Genomic DNA, 20,933 nt, shown 5'->3' with positions numbered 1-20,933 from the left:
AAGATCTGTACGGCGTGCTCCAGAAGTTGTAGAGTTTTATCGTGCCCTGACGAAGAGAGAGTCTCATATGGGGAACAAGATCAATCAGAATGGAGCTATGTCTCCTGCATTCAGCAAAAACATGATTGGTGAAATCGAGAATCGCTCCAAATATCTTTCAGATGTAAGTACAGTAAAGTATAAACTTTGTCCACAAATAACTTAGACAAAGTATTATCTAGGTGCAGAGTATTTACTAAACCATTAGAAAAACAGATTTAACATGGGCAAGAAAAGATCTCCTAACGGTGTTTGCGCATTTGCAGATTAAATCTGACACTGACAGACACAGAGATCATATCCATATCTTGATAAGTAAGGTGGAGGCCGCAACATTTACAGACATAGCAGAAGTGGAGACATTTGTGAAATGGATAGACGAAGAACTATCTTCTTTAGTTGATGAAAGGGCAGTCCTAAAGCATTTCCCTAAATGGCCAGAACGCAAAGCAGATTCACTAAGAGAGGCTGCTTGCAATTACAAAAGACTAAAGAGCCTTGAATCAGATATTTTGTCATTCAAGGACAATCCAAAGGATTCTCTGACGCAGGCTTTGCAAAGGATTCAATCGTTACAAGACAGGCGAGCATGTATAAAGAATATAGTAATTACTAGCAACTTCCTGATCTTATCAAATAACACGAGTTAATAATGGCTTTTCAAAATCTTCAAAAAATTTCAGGTTAGAGGAAAGTGTTAATAACACAGAGAAGATGAGAGACAGTACAGGGAAGAGATACAAGGACTTTCAGATACCGTGGGAGTGGATGCTCGACACAGGATTGATTGGACAGGTAGCTACGTGACTAATTAATTCTGATTATGATGAAATCTAATAACACTATACGTTGAAATACATACACCACTACTTTGACAGAAGATTTACCTTGTTTCAGCTAAAATACAGCTCGCTGAGGCTAGCTCAGGAGTACATGAAGCGAATAACCAACGAACTGCAATCAAACGGAAGCGCTAAAGAAGGAATTCTTATGCTTCAAGGGGTTCGATTTGCCTACACAATACACCAGGTAGATTAAACTAATCTGCTATAAACAAGCTTTGTTCATATCTATTTGGTTATTTACTAACAACAAACAATTCAATTCAGTTTGCTGGAGGTTTTGACGGAGAGACATTACGCGTATTTAATGAGCTAAAGAAGATCACTACTACTACTACTACTACTACTACTACTACAAGTGAACACAGAAGATAAAAAAAGGATGTAAACAAAACTGTTGACACATCTCTGATAAAAAAAAAAAAATCTAGCTTTGTTATGAATTTGAGTATAAAAGACTTGTGTGGTGGTGTGCAAATGACTAAGAGAAGGGAACCATGTTGTAATCTATAGCTTTTGAGATTACGCATTAGATATGTATGTAAGTAGTAGGAGGACTAAATTATTTGATATGCCTAAGTATATCTTGTTTATCCTATAGTTTTCCAATGCAACTAGCAAAAACACAAAGCCCATTCTCAATTCCAGATTACTACTCATGTCAATGTTTAATAAACCCACTGGCGAAGACGAAAAACAGAACAAGAAAAGAAGCGATGAACATACCTCGGCAGTTTTCTTCAATCATCACCCATCGATTTTTCACAGTTTGAGTTTTTCGAGATTCATGGCGCTTAAAACCCAATTTAAGAAGAAATTTAAATGGCGCTCAAAACTCAAAAGACAGATTTTTGTGATTTTTTTTTATTTTGAGGATCTGTAGAAGCGACAAGGCTCTCTATTTCAAAGAGCAAGGAAGAAGACACTGATCACTGTAATAAAATATCTTAGTCGGCAACACAGGCCCAATAAGTATAAGCTATAATAAAATATCTTAGTCGGCAACATAGGCCCTATAAGTACAAGCTAGTAGTATAAAATAATATAATCCGACCCGGCTCCGAAACTATCGGATCCGTAATGACCCAAACCAAGTAACCAACCACCACGTATTTGATCTTATCCGGTTATCCCAATGTACCACTCACTCATCAGGACAACCGATTTTTTTCCGGAAAAAGGAAAAAAAAAAAAGAAGGGTGCGGCTTCGGTTCTTCTTCCCTTGCTCTCCAATCTCTTATTATCCGTTTGATTTTTTCTTTCTTCTTCCTCTTCATTAAATTAATTCAAATCAAAATAACAGAAAGAAGAACAGCGACGGTGGTTTCGATGGGGTCAAGTGCATCGAAGAATAGTGAGGACGATGACGATGGTTCCAATGGCGGAGGAGGTCAGCTCTACGTTTCACTCAAAATGGAGAATTCTAAGGTTGAAGGCGAGCTCACTCCTCATGTCTACGGCTCTCTCTCCCTCATCGGTTCCTGGGATCCTTCCAAAGCTGTGAGCATCTCTTTTTTTTCTTCGTCTTTACTTCCGATTCATCCATCTGGATTTTGATTGCGTTTCTGCGTCGTCCGTTTTTTTTTTTCCAATTTTGATTTAACAGCTTCCGATGCTACGTGAATCTGCGTCAATGTCGGAACTGAGCTTCGTTGTTCCTCCTGATCACGGTATTACTCTATTTGGTGGACTTGTTTAGCGATCGTTTAGTTTGAAGCCTATGTTTATAATCAAAGCTGCTGTGTTTCTGTGAATTGTAATCTAAGCTTCTGCACCAACTCTTTTGGTTTGGTTTCGTGTATAGAGACTTTGGATTTCAAGTTCTTGTTGAAGCCAAAGAACAGGAATACGCCTTGCATAGTGGAGGAGGGTGAAAATAGGCTTCTTATTGGTGGTTCGTTACAAGGGGATGCTAGATTAGCTCTGTTTAGGCTGGAAGGTGATGTGATTGTTGAATTCCGAGTCTTCATCAAAGCTGATAGAGTTTCTCCATTTGATCTTGCTACTAGTTGGAGAGCTTACAGGGAGAACCTCCAGCTTTCTACAGTACGTGGAAGTCCTGATGTCAGCATTAATCCTGATCCAAAATCTGTCGAGGTAAGTAAGTATCCGCAATTCAATCTATCTGTAATGTTTTTGGTTGTGTCAATCCTGACAAATGAAAACTTTGTTTGATGTATCATAGCAGTGTCCTTCAGAAAGTTTGGAGCTCGATCTTGCGCATTATGAGGTTCCAGCTCCTGCACCTTCTGCAAACTCGTCCCTTGTTTATGCGGCTGACAATGCCGAGAATCCACGATCTCTTTCAGCTTCTGGTACTTTTCTTAATGATAAGACTACAAACACAGCACCAAACATTTCTGAAGATTCTGATGATAGGGTTGATGGATCTCCATCTGCAAAGGTGCTACTTTGATTAGTTGCTTGGTTGATGCAGATCCTCCATTAATTAACTTCCGGCTTTCTTATTTAATCATTGCCATACATCTCACCCATAGGAAATGACGATCATTGTTCCCGATTCCTCAAATATCTATTCGGCTTCAGGAGAGGCTGAGTCCAAGTCAGTGGGAACACTCTCACCGTTTCAGCAGAAAGATGGTCAAAAGGGACTCTTTGTTGACCGCGGTGTTGGCTCCCCTAGGCTAGTCAAGTCTATTAGCGCAAGCTCCTTTTTGGTCGATACCAAGCTAATCAAGGTTTGGCCTGAGCTAGTTTCTATTCAGTGGGGTCATCTGAAATTTAAGAATTTTTTTAATATTGTTCTCACCCTTTTATTCGTTTTGTATGTTAGAATTCAATGCCAGCCGCTGCAGGAGCTGTTGCCGCAGCAGCAGTAGCTGATCAAATGCTTGGACCGAAAGAAGATAGACATCTAGCTATTGTCCTGGTATTTTTAGACACAAAGATGTTGTCCATAGTTTTTACAGGTCGTTTAGCATATGTTTCCTAGTTTGACCGTTGGAGCTGGACGTTGTTGTGGCTGGTTATTTTCTTTAACTTATAAACGTAAATGAAAAAAAAAATGAAAAAAAGGAGACTGGATGTTCTATTTCACACCGTTCCCGTCAAAATTGTATCAGGTTGGCTTGCCAGCTCGAGGAAAAACTTTTACTGCAGCAAAGTTGACAAGATATCTACGCTGGTTGGGACATGATACTAAACATTTTAATGTTGGAAAGGTTAGCTATTATTTTGTTGGTACGATCATTGATTGTTTTAGCGTACCCTGTCATAACGCAACCCTTGTTGGAAAGATTGACTCAAGCACTGCTCCGTTTCTTTGCAGTACCGACGGCTTAAACTTGGAGTTAACATGGTAAGGCTGGTTCTTAAACCGAGGGTTTTACAATTTTCTGTCCTCGTTTTGTATGATTTGTGATTTAAAACAAATGAGTCTTTTGTAGAGTGCTGACTTCTTCCGAGCTGACAATCCTGAAGGTGTAGAGGCACGGACTGAGGTAAATGAAAATTGAACAATTTTGTTAAGCCATTTTCCGACTGTGTCTTCTAATTTGTGCGTCTAAATCTTTCTTATGATATTTTCAACTTAAATTCGTCATATTGGGAGGTGTTTTGTTCACTGGTAAATGTTAACACTGTTTATCTTCTTCTTTGCACATAGTTTTAATATATCACATGCCACTAGGTAGCAGCACTTGCAATGGAGGACATGATAGCTTGGATGCAGGAAGGTGGTCAAGTAAGTATCTTGGTTAGAAGTAAGTTCCTGGTTTTTTTATCTTGCATTGTAAATAGTTTTTGGCTGTAGGTTGGAATCTTTGATGCAACTAATAGCACACGAGTTCGACGGAATATGTTGATGAAAATGGCTGAAGGAAAGTGTAAGGTATTGAAGCTTTGATATACTGTGATGATGTTTCTCATATAAAATGGCACGATTATTCTTCTGTAAAGAGCATGATTGGTTAGTAGTGTTTATTTTCAACGAATTGCTTTGATGCAGCGCCCAGAATGCTGTCATGACCACCTTCGGCTAATATTGAATATGGAATTATCCTTCGTAACTGATTCACCTTTTATCTCTTATGCAGATCATTTTTCTGGAAACGCTATGCAATGATGAGCGCATTATTGAAAGGAACATACGTCTTAAAATCCAGCAAAGTCCTGACTATTCAGAAGAGTACGATGTTTACTCCGTAACTTATACTGTATTTTTACGTTCTCCTTCACGGGTCAACTAAGTTTTATCCTACTCTGCAGAACGGATTTTGAAGCTGGAGTACGAGACTTTAGAGACCGTTTAGCCAATTATGAGAGGGTCGGTATACAAACTTGCACTTTCTTAACGTCTCTTAAAAGCTTACCTAACTTTGCTTTATTGCATTATTATCTTGGTACTTGATACAAATGTTGAGCTTACTCTTTTTGCCAGGTTTATGAGCCTGTAGAAGAAGGTTCTTACATCAAAATGATTGATATGGTCAGCGGGAACGGTGGACAGATACAAGTATGTCTCTATCTGATTCTGTTTTGGTGTTTCACATGGCTATTTCATGTAATCTTAATCTCAATATGATACTTGATGGTTTTGACTCTTTGTGACTTTTATTCTATTTTTGTTGCAGGTGAACAATATTAGTGGTTACCTTCCTGGGAGAATTGTGTTTTTCTTGGTAACAAATCCGTAATTCAGAATCAATAGGCTATATCTCTTACTTGTTTTCTATATTGATACGTCTTTAGCCTATTGGCAACATGCACAAAATTAGCTTATAAGTAATATACTTGCATAGGTCACTGTGTCCATCGCCAACAGACTCAACATTCATCGGCTGATATAGAATATAATTTAGAGTGGTCACAACATCTTAGATTTTTGAAGGCGCTGATTTTTCTTCTAGGTGAATACGCATCTCACACCACGACCAATACTACTCACTCGGCATGGAGAAAGCATGGATAATGTTAGAGGCAGAATTGGAGGAGATAGCGTAATAAGGTATGTTCTCTGCTCTGTTTCCTCCAAATTCTGTTTGATTGTTTCGGTGTTTTTTTTTTGGTTTTCCATCACATTTCCTTATGAATCCATCACATTTGTGAGATCACCTCATGATATGCTTATTTTGATCCAAATTTGTTTTTCTTGTTTAAATGAAGAAATATGTCTCTCATAACCTTTTGCAACTTTGTAACGCAGTGAATCTGGAAAACTTTACGCAAAGAAACTTGCCAGCTTTGTTGAAAAGCGACTTAAATCAGAAAAGGCTGCTTCGGTAAGTACCACAAACAAGCTACAATATGTGGGAATTTGGTGCATTAGAAATTGTGTTTAAGAAAACTTGATACTTGACCTGGGTACAATGAAACACGTTTCACAATTTGAGAATTCAATTGGAAGTTTCTGTTAAGAACTGAACCTTTGCGAACTCTAACCCTTTCGTTTCCAATTGGTATAACTTATCCGTGATAGCTGGTTTATAATGGTGAATCTATAGGTTACACATTTGATATCTTAACTACTTGATCGATGTAGGATAATGTCATGCCACTGCATTTCTTGCACCAATAGTTAGGCAGTTCTCCCTCGCTTTGCCTAGATAATCATTTCCTCCGTTTAATCATTTTGTTCCCAATGGGTTAAACTCTAAATCAGATGAATTCAGTGATAGAAAGTGTCTCAGGATCAAGAGAGACCATCATTCTTGGTTGATACAATATCAATTTAGATTTAGTACACCATCCCACTCATTTAACTCAAGCCTCTTTTGGCACGGGATCTCAAGGGATCAATCAGTTCCATACTTGGTTGGTCTGGAATAAAAAAAAGTTATTTATCTCAGATTTGGACCAGTACACTTCAGAGAACAAACTTAACAGCAAGTTCCATTGTCGGATTCCCCAAGGTTGGTGTTTACCTACTGCGAGAATGTCTTCTGGCTCTTGAGGTGTATAATATTTTGCTGCGAGGAAATCGATTTCTCATATTTTCATCTTAGGTGCAATGGCGGGCCCTGGACGAGATCAATGCTGGAGTTTGCGATGGGATGACATATGAAGAGGTAAAGAAGAACATGCCAGAAGAGTACGAGTAAGTGACTTGGTCAAATCTGTATATGTAAAAGAGCGTCATTATTAGTTGCGACATCGATACCCTCGTGAAACAGGCAATAAGCTATCAGACTTCTCTAACTCATCTTGTGGTGCATATGACTGCAGATCTCGGCAAAAGGACAAATTACGATACCGATACCCTCGTGGAGAGTCCTACCTTGATGTAATTCAACGGTACGTTCTTCTCCTGTTCTTCTTTTAAGTTTAGTCATAAACTAAATCACAAGAATATATTGCTTCCTTGACAAATGCAGGCTTGAACCTGTGATCGTTGAGTTAGAACGACAAAGAGCTCCTGTCGTCGTGATATCTCACCAGGTTATATTCCGGCTTAAACTGTAATACTTTGAAAAGAAAAAAGAAAACCACAAACCTTATACTTTGCTGTTGAACCCTCTGACTTGTCACTCAGTTCTAATCTTCCTCTTTCTGATGATTTTTTATGCAGGCTGTTCTGAGAGCCTTGTATGCATATTTTGCGGATCGTCCTCTCAAAGAAATACCCCAGATCGAGGTAAATCTGAATTAGAATATGTATGAGTGATAAGCTTTGAGAGAGTTTTGGATGCAAGCCATATACATAATAATATTTATGAATGTTCGAACAGATGCCACTTCACACGATCATAGAGATACAGATGGGAGTTTCTGGTGTGCAAGAGAAGCGTTATAAACTCATGGACTGAATCCAAACAACAACTATTTCCACAAATCTCGACAGCTCTCAGTCTTAAAGTTTTTTTTATTTTACCACTGCGAGTATGGTTGCAGATATCTCTGGGCTGCATTTTGGTAACCCAGTTCTTAATTTATCCACCAAATATTTTTATTTATACTCCCGAATGTCCTGTAATTTCAAAATGTTATACGTATATTCTTCATAATAATTAAATTTAATACTACAGATACAACTGAAATTACTGTCTTGTCGATTAATTTTTAGGATACCGTTCAGTTCCTTGGGTTATGACCGAGACTGATTAACCGTTATCTCTGAGTGTGATATAGTTAAATTTTAGAAATATTTTAGAAACTACAAAAATAAAAATAATTGAAATAAAAATATGGACACTACCATCGACAATTGAAATAAAAATAATATCTGAAAATTGAAATAAAATTTGACTTTTTATCAAAAAAAACAAAAGTTATCAGTTTAATATCTGATATATGGGTCATCAGCCCATACGATATTAACTCTATTTTTTTAGGGAGAAAGCCCGTTATCAAAAAAACAAAAAGTGTAAAAATGCTGATATATGGGTCATCGGCCCATACGATTTTAACTCTACTTTTTTAGAGAGAAAGCCCGTTATCAAAAAAACAAAAAAGTGTAAAAATGGTCATATATGGTCCCGGCGGGGCTCGAACCCGCGACCTTCGGCTCATAAGACCAACGCTCTAACCAACTGAGCTACGGGACCGTTTGCGAATATAATGTGTTCTTAATTTACTTATATGCTAAATTATGAAGAGATCCTTTGTAGCAATTGTATGAGGAAAATCAGAATTCTTTGAGAGCAGCTGCGGAGAGATAAATCGGTATTGTTTGATATGATCACCATCCACCAGGGTAACAAATTAATGAGATTGAATAGTCGTTATAAAGCTATTGATGTGTTTGGGGTGGTGGGTCGTAAGCTCCAAGTCACCAACCAATAATTTGAATTTTAAGCTTTTTTTTTTTTTTTTTTTTTGTCATTCTTATACATATTTTATTGTTCATAACACACCTTGTGGGGGCTGCAACATTGACTTATATGGCCTCCTTAATTATCATAGTGGTAGACAAAACTAGGCATCGGATCCTGATCGTTTTTTGTTCTTTTGTTTTCCTAACATATCCTGGTGTTGAATTTTTGCCTTAGATAAAAGAGTACTATTTGAATTATGTATGAGAAAACCTTACTATAACACGAATACATGATATTAAGTCTTTCTTTGTGTGTGTGCACCATAGAAATGACTTTTAAGTCTATGTAAATCATGTCAATCCGGAAAGAAAATTTCTTACCTTTTTCATTTGGCTAGTGTCCCGCGCAAAACAGAATGCTTTTCAGGCAAAAAAATTTACTATATATAGTCATAACCCTTTATAACAAAATTGTCATACTTGCAAGAATCTTGATAATTAACACAGTGCATTCCGATTCAAAGAAAAATCCATATATAAAAAATCAAGACGTCCTGTCAATGGGCATACCATGATATTGTGTGTATATATATATGTTCAAAAGGACAGTACCTAATCTCTTATTGATTTATTGGATAAAACAAAGAAACAACAATGCATTCTAAACTAAATTACAAACAACAATACACTGAGAAATGGGTAGCCATAATTATGCGCGTATGCTTAATTTTATATGTGGTGGTACGTTCATGTCTATATAACTCATTGATGTCATAAAGAATATATAAAGTATCATTGATTTGAGAAATAATAATAATATGAAAATATACGTCTTCATGCTAGATTGCTAGTTTGACCTACCCAAACATTTTGATATAATATTTATTTAACCTAGGGTTTAGGTAAGACCGAAAATCCAATCAGTATTGCCTGAAAACAAAACTATATGGCTCGATCAGTCCCGTCCTAAGATTATTTCTCATACTTTTTGGAAGCTGTAAAAAAACGGATACAAAGGAAAGTGAGATGTCTACGTGACTTCTACAAATTTGCTTAGAACAAAATTCTTAAAATGTCATAATGTAAGAAAAAATTTAAAATTTTTGAAAGCACACGCACGCATATATGTATAGTGCAGGGTGGGGGCCAAATAGGTTTTTATTTTTTTTCCATATTTGGATGGTGGAGATGTACTCGACTCTGAATTTTCCAACTTTTATGTTTGTCAGATTCCAAATAACTAGTCATTTCATTGATATCGCTCAACACACACACACACTGTGTGGTCCATCTTTAATAAGTAATCAGATGCGTTTTCAACGAGCGAATTCGACATCGCCAGAAGAAAAAGCAAACAAAAAAACAAAGAAAAAACATTGAAAGTAAACGTCGTTAATTTCGTAACTACGAATTTCATATCTAAAATGAGAACAGAAATGAATTGCATTTGGTATGGAGCATCATTATTACTACCGAGGTTTATATAGTGGTTCGAGTGTGTATTCGATTTTAATCTTTTCAAACATACGATTTGAAATGTTAACGACCAGCGAATACAGTAATACCTACCATCACTGGTTACAAAATAAAATAGATAAACTTAATGTTTTTTTTTTTTTGCTAAATACTACGTACAAATTATACATCAACTACGTAACATATTTCCCAAACACGAGGTTTTGGATACACACATACAAAGCCCTCACAATTCGACTATCCAACAAAGCATTATATAGATGTAAACAAAGTAATTATTATTAAATAAGAAAAACTAATAATTCAGATCTATCTTCCATACTTGCAATTTTCCTGATTGGTTTATAATTCCAATAACTTAAAAGAAAATAATATCTCCTAATAATAGTGGTATTCATTTTATAAAAACAAAAAAAAAAATTAGAAAGATTTAAGCAAAAGGCCCACACTTGACCTAAATAGAATAGTAAAAAAGTGTCAAGTGGCCTGTGAGTAGGGCCATGACCACGTGATTTCGTTTCTGATTACATTTCTTCTATTTTCTCCATTCTTATTTGATTATTTCTATATCCTATATACTTTCTTTGATTTCACAATTCACACTATTCAAACCCAAAACCCTCTGTTTTTTTTTTTTTTTCCTTTAAATCTTTTTTTGTCTGTTTTGAGCATTTTAAATAAATAAAACCCTGAAACCTAACAAAAACAAAGCTTCACACTCTTTCTCTCTCTTTCCCTCTCTCTCTTTTAACTAAACACTAAATTATCGATCCTCTCTCTTATTCTCAAAAATCGACGCTAAATCAAAACTCCCTCAAAAGCACACAAGAGAGAAAAAGAAAAAGAAGAAAAACCCTAATGGAATCGGTGGATTCCGGGTCACATCGATCCGACCCGGTAAAAGGAGACGACCCAGGTCCATCTTTCGTCTCTTCGCCACCGGCTACACCTAGCAGGTACGAGTCACAGAAGCGACGAGACTGGAACACGTTCTTGCAGTACCTCAAGAACCACAAGCCTCCTCTTGCCTTGTCACGGTGTAGCGGAGCGCACGTGATCGAGTTCCTCAAGTACCTCGATCAGTTCGGTAAGACCAAAGTCCACGTGGCGGCTTGTCCTTACTTCGGCCATCAGCAGCCTCCGTCTCCTTGCTCCTGCCCTCTCAAACAGGCTTGGGGATCTCTCGACGCTCTGATCGGACGGCTGAGAGCTGCCTACGAGGAGAACGGTGGACGGCCGGACTCAAACCCGTTCGCCGCACGTGCGGTTAGGATTTACTTGAGGGAAGTCAGAGAGAGTCAGGCAAAGGCTCGTGGGATCCCTTACGAGAAAAAGAAACGGAAACGGCCACCAACTGTCACAACCGTTAGAGTTGACGTCGCTTCTTCGAGACAAAGTGACGGCGACGCTTGTACCGTCGGTGCTCCGTCTGTCGCCGTGCCGCCTTAATCAAGATTAATTAATATATTATATATAGTGATATTATTATTTATAGGGGTTTTCTTGGTTTTATGATATATACTTATCACCCGGCTTATTACTATATATGATGTCTGTATGGAACTCACTTCACCTTCTTTTGTTCCGTGGTTACTGGTCTTATTAATTTTTTTGAGTTGATCGTGATAACATATTTATATAAAACTTAAAACGGAGAACGCATTTTTTTTTTCTTTTAGTTCAGTGGATCTCTGATGCATTAAGTTCTTGAATTTTGAATTTTTATAAAATTCGGACCACACACTTTCAAGGACTAATGCGGTTTTTTTATTTATTCTTATATCATGAATTATGTAGATCTTACTTTTTTTCGATTCTGATAAAACGTTATCATTGAAACAAATCATGAGATTTGATTGTCAATAATGTTTTTCATATTATATATTTTCTATAGGAATTATGTAGATGATCTTACTTTTCAGAGATCAGCGAAAGAAGACGATGACGGATTAATTAAAGAGACAGATGAAAAAGCAGAGGTGAGAGTTGCTCAGCTTGCGTTTATACAATCTGTGTAAGAATGTATCGTATACACATGGCTATTTTTTTGAACATATATAATGTCGACTTTACCTCTTTACTAATCCTACATTATAAAATATTTTCAAGCAAATAGTTTAAAAATACTTTTTAGCGGACTATATATAAAACGTGTGAAAAGTTATGAATTCGTGTATTCCTGTTAATGCCTTGTATCACATCTGCGTGTCTGCGCACATACACAAGTTCTAATCCTCATGCTCTTTTTTTGTTCTTATAATTATTTATATGGTACATGCATGTAAATTAATCAGTTTCTAAAGAAAAATATTTACAATTTTCCTATCAAGATTGTCTAATTAATCGCCAATAAACTCAATATCTCTAAGTTAAAACAAAATTTAATTTGTGACCATATATATTGGTTAGAATATTTATTTTGTGTCTAGTTTCATGAGTAGTATATATAGCTAGGTGTACGTATGTGCTTTCATATACGTACAGACGCACGTGTACGTAAATAACCTTGGAAATATGGTAAAAGTCACATGAACAGAGAACAAGATCGTGACTCTTGAGACAGTATTGTTTCCCACTATTTCCGACCGACAAAGGCCTCGTGTTCACTGTGTTCTAATACGTGTCATTCCACACGTGTGTTCTTCAACCCTTTTTTACCTTTTAACCCTTACAGCTTGTGTTTGCCTTGTATGTTTTGTTAAAAATAGTTGTTATATTATGTTTGTCAGTTTGATATTATATTGACTTTCTATTTCGAAAACTAAATTTCTATTTTGCAATTCAATGATCAGATTTTGTCTTAGAAAACAATTCTAGCAACTAAGACAATGTCGATTAGCTAATACAATGGGGTTTAAAGAATAATGCAATGTTCAAATACTTTAGTCTTAGTCCAATGGAGTCAAGTTATATAAAGTACAATGGTGAAGTAATGGAAGTAGTGTTTTCTTATTCCTCTCGTCAGTAATGACGTAGTTTTTGGTTGACCATTATAAGATCGTAAGGTTTTCGTGACCGTTCTTAATTAGCTTGTGACCTTTTATGTATACATATGTAAAAGTCTCGTATTAGCCTACATATAATGTAATCGTAGCGTTTGCATCACGAGTCTATATATTTTGAGACGTTTTCCCCCCTATATATGAAAGATAGCTTAGAAATTAGTGGTCCTTCAAAATCATTATCCGCATTTGTTTTGTTCCTAATCACCACCACATGGGCTTTGAAAAAGACGAGCCAGCAGCCAAGCTACATTATATTATCCTACTATAATTAATGATTATACCTGTAAGGTTGTAACCAATTAGATACATTAATTACATTTCAGTTTGATAGAGACTAGAACGATACATGGACGATGGACCCATCAGTCAGCCAGCCAGCCCCTTGAAAATAATATGAACAGTCTACTTATTCAAACCATGTGACATGTCATATACTCTTTATTTTTTTGCCCAACGGACACGAGAAAGAACAAATCATTTATTTTATTTTCAACAAATCATTTATTTTGTTGCTTTTATTTAGTACCACATTTTTATTTAGTTTCATAAACGTCTTTCCAAATTACTATTAAGAGTAAAGTTATAGTATTTAAACATAGATTTAATATGGTATTTTTGGATATCCATTAAGAAGTATCCAATGAATGTGGCAACATTCATATGTAGGATAAGAGGGAGACGAATTTGACTAATAAGCCAAATTTACTAGCTGAAATAGTCAGCTCCTTTAACTCCAATAATGGTTAGTAACTTCGTATACACGTATGAGGAAGTTTTCCTTTATGTCTAATCGTTTGAATTAGATTTTTTTTTTTTTTTTCTGAGGTCGAGAAAGAAAGGTTTGAAGTCTTTCTATACGCTTGTGTTATATAACTATCGACAGCGATATATAAACATAATTTCGAGATATAGATGGTATATATGGACCGTATGGTCAACGTCGGAGTTAGTAGTGGGTCACGGTCTCAGACTCAGTACTGTTCCATCTTCAACCCTTAGGCTACTTTCCTACTAGTGATAGGCGTCTGGCTGTTTTGGACTAAAGCCAACTTAAATATACGTTTTCGCCAAAAATAAATAATTGCCAGAGCCGAACAGAGGAGACAATTTAATATAAACCTTTAAGTACTGTGTAAGTACTGCATCTTTTCCACCAACTAGTCTTGTAATTAATAACACAAACATATAAAACTAATAATGCGATTCTTCAAAGGCTGTGAACAAACAAACATACATTACATTCTGATACATACTAATGTGATTCTTCAAAGGCTGTGAACAAACACACATTCTGATACATATATAGTATTCATTAAATCCCAAGATCTAGATAGCTTTTTTAGGGTGTGTTGTCACATAAGTAAAAAGAAACAGGAAGGGTTTAAAGCAGGCCTGCAATGTTGATGTATGAGGATAAAGAGGTTTTGATACGTTCCAACACATCCGACATCTTATTAACTCCTTTCCGGCAAACCAGAGGGAAGCGTTTCATGTTGAAACTGCGAATGAAGTTGCCGGATGAATATTTGGCGCATGCGCCAGGCATTTTATTACCTTTGTAAGCCTTGCAGATGTAGCTTATGAAGTTTTCATAGTCCTGCAGTAAAAGAGAAAAGGACAACAAGCTTAGGTTTCAAAGTCAAGAAACATCGAACACAAACACATACAGAGATCTTCTTTTCCCATTGATCAATGGATTATTACGGACCGCAATAATCTTATNACGCTTGTGTTATATAACTATCGACAGCGATATATAAACATAATTTCGAGATATAGATGGTATATATGGACCGTATGGTCAACGTCGGAGTTAGTAGTGGGTCACGGTCTCAGACTCAGTACTGTTCCATCTTCAACCCTTAGGCTACTTTCCTACTAGTGATAGGCGTCTGGCTGTTTTGGACTAAAGCCAACTTAAATATACGTTTTCGCCAAAAATAAATAATTGCCAGAGCCGAACAGAGGAGACAATTTAATATAAACCTTTAAGTACTGTGTAAGTACTGCATCTTTTCCACCAACTAGTCTTGTAATTAATAACACAAACATATAAAACTAATAATGCGATTCTTCAAAGGCTGTGAACAAACAAACATACATTACATTCTGATACATACTAATGTGATTCTTCAAAGGCTGTGAACAAACACACATTCTGATACATATATAGTATTCATTAAATCCCAAGATCTAGATAGCTTTTTTAGGGTGTGTTGTCACATAAGTAAAAAGAAACAGGAAGGGTTTAAAGCAGGCCTGCAATGTTGATGTATGAGGATAAAGAGGTTTTGATACGTTCCAACACATCCGACATCTTATTAACTCCTTTCCGGCAAACCAGAGGGAAGCGTTTCATGTTGAAACTGCGAATGAAGTTGCCGGATGAATATTTGGCGCATGCGCCAGGCATTTTATTACCTTTGTAAGCCTTGCAGATGTAGCTTATGAAGTTTTCATAGTCCTGCAGTAAAAGAGAAAAGGACAACAAGCTTAGGTTTCAAAGTCAAGAAACATCGAACACAAACACATACAGAGATCTTCTTTTCCCATTGATCAATGGATTATTACGGACCGCAATAATCTTATAAGATTATGAGAATCTCAAATTTTAAACAAGTGGATGCATTTTGTGAATAGGATTAAAATGAAAGCGAACTGAATCTGAACCATCACTACAGGTAGTAATAATCAAACTTTTATGCTCCTCATAACAGTTCAGTTCTCATCAGCTTTTGCCAACAAGCCTAGGGGTAATTCTACTTCCCGTATGCTGAACACAACTAAAGACTATACCTTGATTCGAAACTGCTTAGGCCCATCTAACTCACAAGAACAAGGATTTTTCACATTTGAAAACCACTCACAGGGTTTTCCACCCGTATAAAACATGGCTTCCTCATATACATGATAACAAAGAATGAATACTTATCTCAAGTCTCAATGACTGAAAACTGAATTATAGCGTAATCAATCATGCATGACGAGTGAGAGAGTGAATTGACCAAGATTAAGAATTTATTACTTCAGGAGATAGTGAAAAGAACCAAACTAAACGAACCTCATAAAGTGGCTGACCATCCACGACTACCCAGGGTACGTATTCATGAGGAGGCTGAAGTGCCTTCGTTTCGGCAGCATAGTGCAACGCAAGCTGCAGCAAAGAAAAAGATTAGAAACTGAATGCACAAGTCTATGAAATCTATAACCCAGAAGTTTCAAAACAAGAACATGGTAAATCAGATAAGTAGGAGACAGCCTTTAAAACTGTCCATGGCATTCTTCTATATTCCTTGCTTAACCAGGCAACACCATTGCAGAATGGTACACGTTCCAAGCTACACAAAGAGAAGGGATGACTAACCTTGTTTCCATGTCCACTGCTGAGACAATCGGCAACAGGCTTTGAGTTGAGATTGAGCTTCTCATAACACATCTCCCACTTTTTATACTTGTGTTCAGTCACCAACTTCTCGATACAGTAGATGAACGGGAAATGATCACTCTGCAATACAAGGTAACAAAATTGGAAAGTTACTCTATGTCACAAGCTTGTGACAGCAACAATCAGATCTCTCATCATCACACATACCAATTTAGGCCAAGCATCAATCGCACAAGCTTCTACTGTATCCAAGAAGCATTCATATGCCCCGTGCTGCCAAAACCAATTAGTCAAATCTCATCAGAAGCACACAACATCAAAATCTAGGTTAAGAAAACACCGATTTCATAAAATTAAAAAAGCTTAATTCAATCGAATCGGAGACATCGATTTCGTAAAATTGAAGAAATAAACGAAGAAGCTAAGGAGGACCTGGCAAACAGCAGTGACGTTATCGGGGCGGAGCTTGGTATTACCCCAAGGAGAGAGATGAAGATCAACGATAGATATGAGATCGTCTTCGAATAGCTTCGGGAGGTGGTTCACTATGAAGGCGGAACAATACGGACAGAGAGACTCATAGTACAGGCCCAAGGAGACTTTCGGAGACGAAGATGGAAGAGATATTTCCGATGATGATGCATAGCCGAGAAGAAAGACATAGCAGACTAGGAGAACAACAAGTTTGCTCGGCATCGACGCCATGGATGCAATTGCAAGGTTTTTTTTGTCGTCGTCGCCTTCGTCTTCTTTAAAGACCGTTCAATTAATATATATCTCGATGCTCTCGATAAACACGGCATGTTTACATTGGTGTGGGTGCCAAAGTTAAAGGGACTCGTGTAGGTTCTAAAGCCACGTGTCTCGATTCCTTCGTCTACTAAATTTGTAAAAATTGTTTGATACTAATTGATACTGTGACCGTCGTTAGCTCAAACGCAAAATAGTTAACTCATCATAATCAAGGCTCGATTAAACCAATTTGTTTCTCCAAAACTTCAATATAAGAAGAGTCAAATAATAAAGAACAGGTCTCAGTGACAAGGTTTTGCAGACAAAAATGAGTTGCACAAAGATCTAAATGTTGCTCGGATACATAAACACTCTTACTCTAGCTCCCTGCGAAAACAATCACCAAACTATATATTAGAACCCCAAACAAATCACAACAAGAGCTACAATATACAATATATGTAAGGGAAATCATTTGAATTACCATTGATTTAGGAGGCAAGTTTGATGTGAATTTGGCTCGAACCACACCACTGTTACCATGAGGCCTTGTGACTTTGCCCCAAATGCATCGGTAGTGACTACCGTTCTTCTTTGTCTTGGCCTTGTAGATGTAAGCCATTCGTTTACCTTTGTACCATCCCACTTCCTCCGTGGTGTTAACTCCTTCGACTTGGATTAGGGACGTGTTTGGGTACTGGTTAGACTTCGACCTATTCATATATAACCAACCATAAAGCGTCTTTAAGGACACAATTCTGACTAATGACCAAACCAGAAACAACAACAACAACAACACTTTGCAGCCTATCACACACTTGAAGGTAGATTATTGAGCTTATACATATGTATAAGCTATTTCCAAAAATAACTATTTAAGTTCGGAATCAAAGTACACGATCAAGAAGATGAGTGGGGACAAGTAATTCAGTTTTGTGCTAAATGTAAGACATGTGATTACAATAGTTGTTTTGGGATAATAACAGTAAGTAAAATCATTATCTTAAAGAGAATTCGAATCCTATAATTAAGCAACTAATCTAAGGTCACAAAGTGTACTAACCAGCCATATCAACTAAACCAGAACTAAAAAAAAATTAACAAATCTGTAAACAATGGCGCACCTTTTGTACCCAAGTATGGTGCCTCTGACATAGAGTCTGCATCAAAAGAAACAAAACAAAATTGAGTGAAGCAACAACTTAATTAAAAAAGCCTTAATGGATACAAAAAGGTTAATTAACGAGATTGATTACTCAGCATAATAAGCGAGAGTACTGAATCAGAGAAAATAGAAGATGAATATAACCTGACAGGTTCTCCCTGACGTCCCTTCACCATTTTTTTTTTGTCGAATCGTCGTCCGGTGGAAGAATTTAGCAATTTGCCTTCAGAAACCCAAACGGAGACGAAACTCTAAACCAAACAAAAAAAAACCCTAATAGGTGACTGTCATTAAATGACATCGTTTTGACCTTAATGGGCCTATAATTTACTGATGGGTTACAGCCCATTGTTAATTCTTAAACTGCGCCGTCAAAACTAACAATCCGCCATAAAATTCAAACCATAAAGTTAGTTACATCGGAAATTCGAAACACCGGTAAAGATTTGACACCCGCCACAAGTTCTCTCTGGGGAAAGATGACCGTTGATGAGACTTATCTCTTTCTCAATCGGATACAAGAGAGGAGGTCCTTTGTTCGATTCATCCGAATCATCTGAAACTCTCAATTTCTCTTTGGTGATGTTGTGGCTCAGAAAACTGGGGTTTTTTTCACATTGATTTTGCAGGTTCGACGAAGAGTCTCTTCGGATTCTCGAGTTGTCTCTAGTCGCAATGAATGTGAAATCGTATTCAGAGATTAGATCCCGATTGGGAGATTTCATGAGATCTGAATCGGCTGCTATATTCGGTGAGCTCTCTGGAGAATCGATCGTTGCAAAGCTCTCCGTACTTGAATTCTTCGCTCGTGCTTTTGCTCTTATCGGTGATTTGGAGGTTCGTATTCTTGTCCTCGTAGATTTGATATAAGTTCGAAACTATTGAAGATTTGCTAATTTGATTAGTGCTCTTTTCTAGAATTACTAATTTGATGTTGTTATTATCTTGAGTAGAGTTGTTTGGCTATGAGGTATGAGGCATTGAATTTGAGGGATCTCAAGTCTCCTAGCTGTTTGTGGTTAAGGGTTTCACATTCAGAATGGTCCAAATTTGCTGTTCAATCTTTGGAAAATGGATTCCCTTCTATTGCAGGAAAGGTAAATTTACTCTGTGAGCTCTTTGCTTTTTAGTAATAGTGTGAGGAATTCATATAAGAGAGGAAGGTTTGGAGATTCTTGAAATGCTCAATCGGAAGTGATAAGTAACTAGGTGATTGTTAACAAGTTCATGCTTGGATGATCAGAATGTTGTTTTACCAATTTGGTCAACTGTTGGATACATGGGAATATGGTATTTTGTGTTCCACATGGATGTACATATCAGTTTGGTTCTTTTCCATTGGTTGTGCTTTTCTCTTTTGTGGAGTATATTTTCTTATTTTGCTTTTGAATTATTCTTACTATGACATTGTGATGGCTTTTTTAGGCTTCTGAAAATGCGCTATTGAGCCTTAAGAAGGATAGTCTTATTGAATCTAAATCGGAAGAGTTTTCTGAAATATTTGATGCTTCTGAGAAAGTAAGGAGACTAAGGGATTCAGCTGCCTCGTTAACATCTTCACGTTCAGGTACATTCATTGATAAAGTGTCTTCTGTAAGTGATGTTCATTGCTTGAAACAGAGTTCTGAGTTTTTCTTATTGCTTTCTTCGTGTCATTCAATTTTTGTTTGAAGATATGTTGGTCTTCTGGTTGGAAAGATTGATGATTTATAAATTGACTATTACCAACTATTATGTGGATCCATCGGTTCGGAATGGATAGAAACTTTTAACGGTTTGTTACTTAGAAAGTGACTGATCGTTCTGAATACTTCTCAATTCACAAACAGTTCAGGCACAAGGTGCAGAGTACTTGAGAAGCAAGGAAGTGAGGATACGAAACAGGCAGACTCAACACACTAAAAATCCAGACTGCACAGGTAGCAACTTGTTCAGAGAAGGAATCAAGAAGCGTAACCAACGAATGTTGGAAGATCTCCGTACCATTCAGATGATCCGAGATACAGAACCAGATTCACGCTGTGTATGACGCAATTGATGCTACAACCTTTACGACATTCGAAGGGAAGTAGACTATATTCAACCATTCAAGAAATCATGATCTAATAATAAGTTTGCCATAAAACTTATTCTCTTCTTAGTAATATTAAATATTTCCTTGTATATATGCTACACAACACAAGTGTTTACGTAGTAGATATTTTGAATACTTTTCAGAATTCATATTATAGCTCTCACTCTCTCTCTCCTAGCCCCTAGGAGGTTAGGACTCGGCAACTAGTATAGTATAGAGAAGAAACACATGGGTGAAATGGTCTCTGGTGAGAGCCAAAGGACCAGTAAGAAGGTCCCACAATTGGTTCCAAGCTGGACTCTCACAACCAATCAGCTTGCGATTTTTCCCACCACTTTTGGGATAAGATGCAACGTCGTATCAATTCCATCACATATAAAAAGTGTTAAAGAAAGAAACACCTACCTTTGTAAATATTGTATCTATATATAATTTTTCGTATGGTGACGGATTTACAAAGAAAAAACATTTTAGAGTGAAGGAAAAAAAAAAAAAAAAAAAAAA

General features: G+C 36.8%; 6 protein-coding genes, 1 long non-coding RNA gene and 1 other non-coding gene across 9 annotated transcripts in view; 4 read left to right on the top strand and 4 right to left on the bottom strand.

Annotated features, from left to right (window-relative positions):
- Positions 1–1,523, top strand: part of LOC104754876 (protein CHUP1, chloroplastic-like) — a 3,386-nt gene extending 1,863 nt beyond the window's left edge. Inside the window, exons 2-6 of one of the 2 annotated variants that reach the window (XM_019239620.1) lie at positions 4–163; positions 306–622; positions 723–834; positions 937–1,068; positions 1,149–1,523. In XM_019239620.1, the coding sequence (XP_019095165.1) occupies positions 4–163; positions 306–622; positions 723–834; positions 937–1,068; positions 1,149–1,256 (829 nt within the window). In that variant the 3' untranslated portion in view covers positions 1,257–1,523. The remainder of the gene's footprint in view (positions 1–3; positions 164–305; positions 623–722; positions 835–936; positions 1,069–1,148) is intronic. The other variant, XM_010477161.2, reaches the window with a different exon arrangement.
- On the bottom strand, positions 21–1,851 carry LOC104754877. Its single transcript, XR_762163.2, has 3 exons — positions 1,608–1,851; positions 927–1,052; positions 21–104 (listed from the first exon to the last, which is right to left on the bottom strand). It is a non-coding gene; the product is annotated as an uncharacterized LOC104754877 (long non-coding RNA).
- LOC109124704 (6-phosphofructo-2-kinase/fructose-2,6-bisphosphatase-like) lies at positions 2,062–7,876 on the top strand. The gene is made up of 24 exons (XM_010477162.2): positions 2,062–2,080; positions 2,185–2,381; positions 2,488–2,551; positions 2,686–2,978; positions 3,070–3,285; positions 3,380–3,580; positions 3,676–3,771; positions 3,965–4,063; positions 4,171–4,200; positions 4,289–4,342; positions 4,531–4,584; positions 4,654–4,731; positions 4,937–5,028; positions 5,109–5,166; positions 5,281–5,355; positions 5,474–5,521; positions 5,750–5,847; positions 6,046–6,121; positions 6,689–6,751; positions 6,845–6,936; positions 7,065–7,133; positions 7,214–7,277; positions 7,408–7,473; positions 7,568–7,876. The coding sequence occupies exons 2-24, from the start codon at positions 2,211–2,213 to the stop codon at positions 7,643–7,645; spliced, it is 2,235 nt and encodes a 744-aa protein (XP_010475464.1). The 5' UTR covers positions 2,062–2,080; positions 2,185–2,210; the 3' UTR covers positions 7,646–7,876.
- On the bottom strand, positions 8,310–8,383 carry TRNAI-UAU. Its single transcript has one exon. It is a non-coding gene; the product is annotated as a tRNA-Ile (tRNA).
- On the top strand, positions 10,753–12,236 carry LOC104754875 (protein LIGHT-DEPENDENT SHORT HYPOCOTYLS 6-like). The gene has a single exon (XM_010477160.1). The coding sequence runs from the start codon at positions 10,927–10,929 to the stop codon at positions 11,515–11,517; it is 591 nt and encodes a 196-aa protein (XP_010475462.1). The 5' UTR covers positions 10,753–10,926; the 3' UTR covers positions 11,518–12,236.
- Positions 15,125–17,261, bottom strand: LOC104754874 (gamma-interferon-inducible lysosomal thiol reductase-like). Its single transcript, XM_010477158.2, has 5 exons — positions 16,891–17,261; positions 16,666–16,731; positions 16,438–16,578; positions 16,135–16,227; positions 15,125–15,537 (listed from the first exon to the last, which is right to left on the bottom strand). The coding sequence occupies exons 1-5, from the start codon at positions 17,161–17,163 to the stop codon at positions 15,322–15,324; spliced, it is 789 nt and encodes a 262-aa protein (XP_010475460.1). The 5' UTR covers positions 17,164–17,261; the 3' UTR covers positions 15,125–15,321.
- On the bottom strand, positions 17,403–18,615 carry LOC104754873 (60S ribosomal protein L35a-1). The gene is made up of 4 exons (XM_010477157.2): positions 18,500–18,615; positions 18,315–18,350; positions 17,675–17,903; positions 17,403–17,577 (listed from the first exon to the last, which is right to left on the bottom strand). The coding sequence occupies exons 1-4, from the start codon at positions 18,529–18,531 to the stop codon at positions 17,536–17,538; spliced, it is 339 nt and encodes a 112-aa protein (XP_010475459.1). The 5' UTR covers positions 18,532–18,615; the 3' UTR covers positions 17,403–17,535.
- Positions 18,801–20,513, top strand: LOC104754872. Its single transcript, XM_010477156.2, has 5 exons — positions 18,801–18,884; positions 18,985–19,192; positions 19,309–19,452; positions 19,781–19,922; positions 20,185–20,513. Exons 1-5 carry the CDS (start codon positions 18,835–18,837, stop codon positions 20,382–20,384), a joined length of 744 nt encoding a protein of 247 aa, XP_010475458.1. The 5' UTR covers positions 18,801–18,834; the 3' UTR covers positions 20,385–20,513.

The sequence above is a fragment of the Camelina sativa genome, chromosome 17 (genome assembly GCF_000633955.1).
Source record: "Camelina sativa cultivar DH55 chromosome 17, Cs, whole genome shotgun sequence".
Lineage (NCBI taxonomy): Eukaryota > Viridiplantae > Streptophyta > Magnoliopsida > Brassicales > Brassicaceae > Camelina > Camelina sativa.
This window is presented reverse-complemented; position numbering and strand designations above follow the sequence as displayed.

Bases quoted from the DNA above. Each gene is read 5' to 3' on its own strand.
- LOC104754874 (XM_010477158.2), bottom strand. From the start codon at position 17,163: ATGGCGTCGATGCCGAGCAAACTTGTTGTTCTCCTAGTCTGCTATGTC. The intron at 16,732-16,890 runs GTCCTCCTTAGC...TGGTTTTGGCAG, and splicing joins ACGTCACTGCTGTTTGCCAG to CACGGGGCATATGAATGCTT. The intron at 16,228-16,437 runs GTTAGTCATCCC...TCTTTGCTGCAG, and splicing joins GCAGTGGACATGGAAACAAG to CTTGCGTTGCACTATGCTGC.
- LOC104754875 (XM_010477160.1), top strand. From the start codon at position 10,927: ATGGAATCGGTGGATTCCGGGTCACATCGATCCGACCCGGTAAAAGGA.
- LOC109124704 (XM_010477162.2), top strand. From the start codon at position 2,211: ATGGGGTCAAGTGCATCGAAGAATAGTGAGGACGATGACGATGGTTCC. The intron at 5,167-5,280 runs GTCGGTATACAA...TCTTTTTGCCAG, and splicing joins GTTTAGCCAATTATGAGAGG to GTTTATGAGCCTGTAGAAGA. The intron at 7,278-7,407 runs GTTATATTCCGG...TTTTTTATGCAG, and splicing joins TCGTCGTGATATCTCACCAG to GCTGTTCTGAGAGCCTTGTA.
- LOC104754873 (XM_010477157.2), bottom strand. From the start codon at position 18,531: ATGGTGAAGGGACGTCAGGGAGAACCTGTCAG. The intron at 17,904-18,314 runs GTGCGCCATTGT...ATATATGAATAG, and splicing joins ACCATACTTGGGTACAAAAG to GTCGAAGTCTAACCAGTACC. The intron at 17,578-17,674 runs GTAATTCAAATG...TTGTTTTCGCAG, and splicing joins ACTTGCCTCCTAAATCAATG to GGAGCTAGAGTAAGAGTGTT.
- LOC104754872 (XM_010477156.2), top strand. From the start codon at position 18,835: ATGACCGTTGATGAGACTTATCTCTTTCTCAATCGGATACAAGAGAGG. The intron at 19,453-19,780 runs GTAAATTTACTC...TGGCTTTTTTAG, and splicing joins TCCCTTCTATTGCAGGAAAG to GCTTCTGAAAATGCGCTATT. The intron at 19,923-20,184 runs GTACATTCATTG...ATTCACAAACAG, and splicing joins GTTAACATCTTCACGTTCAG to TTCAGGCACAAGGTGCAGAG.